Source organism: Hydra vulgaris, chromosome 12, assembly GCF_038396675.1.
Source record: "Hydra vulgaris chromosome 12, alternate assembly HydraT2T_AEP".
Lineage (NCBI taxonomy): Eukaryota > Metazoa > Cnidaria > Hydrozoa > Anthoathecata > Hydridae > Hydra > Hydra vulgaris.
In genome coordinates, this window is record NC_088931.1 from 20,320,001 (window position 1) to 20,327,500 (window position 7,500).

The 7,500-nt window shown below is 25.8% G+C and overlaps 1 protein-coding gene across 1 annotated transcript in view; it reads left to right on the forward strand.

The window, feature by feature from the left end:
* LOC100200373 (uncharacterized) overlaps positions 1 to 7,500 on the forward strand; it is an 81,945-nt gene that overhangs the window by 11,803 nt on the left and 62,642 nt on the right. Inside the window, exons 5-9 of the mRNA XM_065812489.1 lie at positions 1,527 to 1,556; positions 1,645 to 1,914; positions 3,244 to 3,432; positions 3,610 to 3,677; positions 7,214 to 7,250. Coding sequence (XP_065668561.1) covers positions 1,527 to 1,556; positions 1,645 to 1,914; positions 3,244 to 3,432; positions 3,610 to 3,677; positions 7,214 to 7,250 — 594 coding nt within the window. The remainder of the gene's footprint in view (positions 1 to 1,526; positions 1,557 to 1,644; positions 1,915 to 3,243; positions 3,433 to 3,609; positions 3,678 to 7,213; positions 7,251 to 7,500) is intronic.

Below are 7,500 nucleotides of genomic sequence, written 5' to 3' on the forward strand. Positions count from 1 at the left end.
CCTCTATAATTAACAATTTTAAAAATTTAAAATTGTTAATTATCTGGACTTAACGTTAAATCTTAATGACAGTTCTTTCCAACCTTACTGCAAGCCTGGTAATTCCATCAGTTATATAAATGCTGCCTCTAACCACCCTCCTAGTATACTAAAAAGCCTTCCTCAAACTATAGAACTAAGATTGTCAACCAATTCTTCTAACGAAAATATTTTTAAACAATCCATTCCTCCTTATCAAGATGCATTATTTAAATCAGGTTTTATTTGCAAATTCACCTACCATTCAAATAAAAAACAGATCTCATTCAAAAATCACAAGCGAAACATAATCTGGTACAACCCACCTTTCAGTACTAATGTTGCAACAAAAATAGGAAGTCGTTTTTTGAACATGGTAGACCTGCACTTTCCGGTTGGTCACAAACTTCGTAAGATATTTAATCGAAATACCATTAAAATAAGCTACTCATGTATGCCAAACATCAAGTCCATCATTAATTCGCACAACCACAGGATATTATATAGCCAAGGTAAAGATGAGGGAAAAACATGCAACTGTTTCAATAAATCCATCTGTCCCATGAACAATCAGTGCTTGTCAAAGAATATCGTTTATCAAGCGACCGTGTCGTCAAATGAACCTGACTACAAAGAAAAAGTATATTTTGGCTTATGTGAAACTCCATTTAAATTTCGCTATGCTAACCATCTAAAATCTTTTAACATTAATAAATATAAAAATGATACCGAATTGTCTAAAGAAATTTGGGACATAAAAGACAAAATGTTCACACCCTTAATTAAGTGGAAAATTGTAAAGCGTTGCAATCCTTATAACACTTCGTCAAAAATTTGCAATCTTTGTTTATACAAAAAATTCCTTATTTTAACATATAAAGGTGATAACTTGTTAAATAAACGAAATGAGTTGATTTCAAAATGCAGACACAAGAATAAATTCCTCTTATCTTTTTTTGACACCGGTGATTAGCTAATATTTTGTTTTTTCTTAGCGACGTTAAGATCCCACTACACAGTATTTTGTAATTTTAGCGGTTTTTTTTGTTTTTGAATTTGTATTCAATGGCTGATGATTGCCGTATAGGCATGAAACTTAAAGTACCATAGAAAAAGTTGTTTTTTCTTCGCTAATATATATGTATATCGCTCTATTTGAAGTATCTTTTTAATATTGAGCACTCTTTTACGACTATGAGTTTTGTTTTATTATTATAATACAAAATAGCCTTAAATATCAATATATATATATATATATATATATATATATATATATATATATATATATATATATATATATATATATATATATATATATATATATATATATATATATATATATATATATATATATATACATATATATATATATATATATATATATATATATTATATATATATATATTATATATATATATATATATATATTATATATATATATTTTATATATATATATATTATATATATATAATTTTGTAGTACAGCTAAGTTTCTCCTTATTTTTACAGGATGATTTATCACGTTCTAAGACATACACTGTGAGTCACAACATTAAAATATTTTATTGTATTCTTTTTATTTTGTTTAAGTGACAGAAATGCTCAAAACTTTTTTTGCTTGTTTTAGCTTGATTTGGATAACTGGTCTAAACATTTTCTAGAGTTTAATATTGTATGCCCCATTATTGGTTGCAATGGCAGCTTTTTTTTACCATGGCAGTTATTTAAACATTTAAAAACAAAATGCCTAATGACTCCCAGTTTGAAAGATGCAACTGCAATTACAGATCAACTTGAAAGTATGAAATTTCCGTGCTTGATTTCATCATGTAAGAAGTATAATGAAGTATTTTTACTTCAAGACTTCTGTTCCCATTACAGAACTACCCATATGATGGTAAGTTTTTGCGTTGTTAACAATCAGCTGTTATAGAAATAGATTTATAGTTTCAAACTAAGAGTCTATTAGAGAAAGTTTTTTATATTAAAACTATCCTGAATTATCTTTAGTTAGCTTAGGCTAAACCAACACTTTTAAAAAATGATACCTAATATAAAAAATACTTACAAAAAGATATTTTGGGGTATTGTTCTATATCTTTACAGGACTTATTTCATAAATACATAATTTCAAAATCCTACTGTTATATATAAGACAGATATTGTATTTGAAATTTTCAGGTAAAAAAAATCAACAGCCATATATTTAGATTAAAAAATTAACTTGTTTTTTTTTTCTTTTAACTATATTTACTCTATGATAAAAAATTTTAATTAAAACTAAAAGTTTGAGTAAACAAAATCAACAACAAAAAAGTTTTTCTTTACAAACACTATTTTTTTGGAAAATAATTTTTTAAAGAATTAACTGCTTCCAAAAAAGTTATTAAGAACATGTTAATCCAGTTTGGATTACATTTGTAAGTTTTTTGTTTTTTGCAATAAATTGGTTTGGGGAAAGCAAAATCAAATAAAACAATTCAAAATGCAAACTCATACAAGATCACATAAAGACTACAGTTTTTGAGAGCCATTTGCATGACATGCAAATTCATACTGCAGAAATGAGACAATGGGGATTTCTAACCGTCTTGACCAATTTTAACAATTTTGAGTCCATTGCGTTGAAGTCTATCACACAAACATTCATTTCTTGCGGATGCATCATTTGTCAAATCAGCCATCAAAAACTCTATTAAAAGCATCCCATTGATCTTACAAAGACACAGAGTGAAGCAAACCCATCTACAGGAAAATCAGACACTTTAAAAAGGCAGAGCAGTAGCAGACAACAGCCTTCCAGTGCTGAGAAGGTGTACACCATGCTTGTCTGTTCTTGCAAGTGCCCATCCACAATTGTGTGCGCCTGGAACAAGACATAAGAGCTTCCTTCTTCTTTCCCAAATCGTATTAGGGTTGGTCAAATAGACACCAGTCTCAATGCTAGCAAAGGAATTTCACCAGATGCTCATTAACTGGTGAAAAATATTTTGAGGTAATTTGTTCTTTAATTTTTGTACATCTTATTATAAAATATTTAAACCTAGATGTGGAGTTTACAAATTAAAAAGCTAAAAAAAATACATTTTTCAAAATCACAATGGTCAACAAGTAGGATTTTGAAATTTTCAGGTATGATTTTTTACAAAGGATGAATCAAAAGTACTATAACTGTTTAACAAATATGATTTAAATTACCCTTTTTTATGCGATTTTTTATATTTAGCTTTTTAAATTGTTATATCATGTGTCACGGGGAACTGCTCAGTGTTTTAACTACAGGTGTGGAGCAAAGATTCAAACCTCAAAAGAAGCACTTCTACATTATGAGCAGTGCAAATTTTTATGGAAATGTGAATCATGTTCAAATGAGTATCAGAGTTTAAACTCTTCAAGAAATCACCTTTGCAATAAAGTATTTATATATATTTTTTAGTTTATTATTTACTTATGTTTTGCATAAAAATTTAAAACGTAAATTTTTTTAAATTAAAAATAAATTAATTTAAAAAATTCAAGTTTCAAATTTAAAAAATTAAAAATACAAGCAATATGTCATATCTTACAAGCATAAAGTCTTTTTTTTTTATAGAAAGTTGATTTGAAGGATCCACTACTGTGTTTAGATGGCAAGCGTAATAAAAGAAAATCTGCAGCAGTGTAGGTTTCAAATAATTCATTTTTAATAGCACATGTTGTATTATATAAATTTGGTCATTAATTTGGTGAATTAAAAATATAATATATTTTTAATTCGCCAAATTAATGTATAATATATTTATTGATGATGATGATTGAGAAGCAGGAGGGGATTGAGGAGGATAAAAGTGAAATTGGTGACTAAGTTTCTGATCTTTTTCCTGATCTTTATAATGTTCTAGTTAAATTTAGATCAATAGTTTTTTTAAATGTCTTCTTTAAAAATGGATACTTTAAAATTTTATTTAAAAAAATGAATTTGGACTAGAGTTATTACTAATTTTTAATTCTATTATTGAATTCTGTTCACGCTTGCATAAAAGTTTTTTAAATTCTTGAGTTATTTCTTTCTAATTGCAATATTAGAGTTGTCCTTGATGGACAACACTCTCCTTAATTTTCATGTTGTTCCTCATACATATTAATGATCTTCCTGATCATCTTACCTCCTTTATTTGCTGATTACACAGTTACATACTCCAATCTTGACAAAAAACATCAATTTTTGATTGCTTAGAACAGGTAGCAGCTGATCTCTCTTTTGTGACAGCTTCTAATCTTAACTTATTTATTTGATTCAGACGTTAGATCAAAACAATAACAGGTATATAGTTAAGCATAAAACTCAACAACTTTTAAGTTATAGTTAAGCCACACAGACACATCACACAAACAAAGCCATAAGTAACTGTGTTTTTATTTTAACAGAGCATCACTTAAATTGTCTATTAAGAATGTTTTATGAGTATCTCTCTACTTTCATCTGCATCATCAATAAAGTCAAACTGTAGAGTCTGTTTTGAAAGCATTTTGAATTGTAAAAAGTATAAAGCCATCTAGGTTTTATGAAACAATTAACATTTTTTAAGATTGTTTAAACTCTAGTTCATTGAAAGAACATAAAATTATTAATAAACATTTTCTTTCAAAGTAGAAATATTAAAAGGATTCTAGAGTTTCTTTTAAAACCACTTTTATATCATTCCAAAAATTGGAAATAAACTATCAATAAAAGAGTAAACAAAAATGGTTGTTCTTTTGAAGTTGACTTTTATGAGGCTTGAGCCTCATAAAAGTATTGACAACATGTATGAAATGTTTCTTTTACATCATACATACAGTCTTCAGAAGTAAATCAATAGAAAAAGTTGCAAATTTTTGTTATGTTTTACGTGCTAAAAAGTAGATTTTTTCAAGACCCAATAAGGGAATATTAGTGCTCAAAGGAAAATAGGGAATTCAGATAAATTTGACCTGAATATTCTTTATATCTTATATATTCAGATTATCATGATGCTAAACAGTTTAGATATAGTATTAATGTGATATACATTCATTCAGAAGTTTTCTATTAATACTAGAAATATTAAAGGCTCATACAACAGTCAAGTTTTAGATAAATATCTAAAGTTTTAATTTTGAGAAAAAAAGGACAATATAATTAAGTTGAAATAGTTTATTATAAAAATAATGGGAAAAAAAAAAAGATAAATTAGTCAATTAAAAATAAGTTGTTGTTTTTTTACTTAATTATAAATAATTTATAAATAAATAATATTAGTTAGATATTTTATCTAACTAATTTAATTTTTGTTCTTTACTTTAAGAAGAAAGAAAACACTCTTTACAGAATGCGAAAAACTAACACATTTTATATTTAACATTATTTAGTATATATGGTTGTTTCATATTTTTAGATGATTCTTGTCCAGATTGTTTTTCTGTTTTATTTTTCATTGCTTTGCTATAAAAAATACAACAGAAGCGCAATTATTATTCAAACTTAATTGTAATACCAGTAGGTCCTGCACCATCAAGAGTATTAATAAACTTTTAGTCAGTCACAAACCTTTTTTTTAAGGTTATTTAGGTGCTCCAAGAAGTACTTAAGGTCATATCATGGAGCACCGCGGGAGAACATTTAACTAGAAGCTCATCACGCCTTATATGACCATGCGTATAATATTTTGTTTTGACAAATTAAAAATAAACAAGCTATAAACAGGAAAGAGAAATAAGAACTAAAAGAAAAATACAAAACTAAACTAAAAAAATAAAAAATCTTAGCGAATGATAAAATGAATAAAAAATAAACCAGAAAAAATAAAAGAAAAAAATTAATATATATATTTATTTTAATTTAAAAGTGTTTCACTACAAAGCATTTAAAAAAAATTGAAGTTACAAAATTATTTAATCCAAGCTTAGTTATTTTGAAACTTTAATATTTAAAATTTAAAACTTTGATAATTTCTGAAGTCAAAAAAGCAAATAAAACATTAAAAAAAAAAATTCCGTTAGAAGGATTTGAACCCTCATTCAATGCTGATAGAACAGTCATGCCTCATAAATGATACAATCAACCTAAGCACTATATCAATTTAAATTAATTATGACTTATTAATTGAGACACTTTAAATCAAAAATATATTAGTTTTATGCTATATTTTTTCTGGTTTAATCTTTATTTATTTTATTATTTGTTAAGCTTGTTTCTCTTTTTAGATTATGGTTTGTTTATTTTTAATTTTCTTTTCTAATTAATTTGGTTTTTTCAGCGCATTAAAACACACAAGGTATTACTATATTCAAAAAACTGTGGCCAAGTTGTCAAAAAAAAAAATTGTATGCGTGGGCATATAAGGTGTGCAATTGCATGAGTCTCCTCAGAAGGCTTAATCTATATTTTATTTTGGGCAGTTTTTTTTACAGTTTTTTTCATATGGTATTATTTATTCTATTTTTCATTTCTTTTTTTAAATATGTTTGTGGTTAACAAAACCTCCAAAAGTATAGAAATTTGTATTATTCCATATTTTATTGATGCTCTTACTGCTGACATTAAATGTATTATCTCTATAATGCTATGCTATCTACAAGTTTATTTTATAATGTTGATGCTTTTTCATACTTAGCACCACAATTTAAATTTTTTTTCTGTGTACTGTACATTGTTATTATGTTATATTATTATTATGAATATTATTATGAAACATTGTAAAAAAGAAACAGACATTAGCATAATAACTTATTATGTAAGATTGTGTCAAGGAAACAGCAAATGAGGACCATTAGACAATGAGTTACTATGCAACATTGTGATAAGGAAACAACAAGCATGGATCATTAGCACACTGTTATTGTGCAACATTGTGACAAGAAAATAGCAAACAAGGACCAAGGGCAATCAGTTACTATTATTGTCTTTAAGTAATATTTAAATGGTTTAAAATATTTTATTATTTTTATTATTTGTATTGTTCATATTTTTATTTTAATAAACTGCTGAATGATTAGAAGAATTTGTTTGTTTTTGAATTGAGAAAAATATTATATGTATTGATGTTAATAATTGGTATAATTATTTTCTATAATTATTCATTACCACTACTATCTTTTTTTTTTCAATTTCATGTGCAAATTATTTGCAAGATTAAATTTTATTTAAGGTAAAAGCAAGAAATCAGATTATGCTAAAAAGTTTTTTTCTGTTTTAGTGCAATCAGTAAACTCGCTGAAATAGCTGAAACTAAGGTAAATATGAAATACTAAACTACAGGTAACTAAACTAAGGTAATGCATAATTATAAGAAAGAGTTGCATAATTAAATCTAATTGCATAATTATAAGAAAGAGTTGCATAAGTAAATCTAATTGAAAGTTATTATAATTGTTAAAGTTATAATTAAAATAATTTAAAATTTTTTTATGTCCTTGATCACTATAACAAAATATTTTATAGAAAATTTTAATTTTTATATATTATTTAATTTGAATAATATAT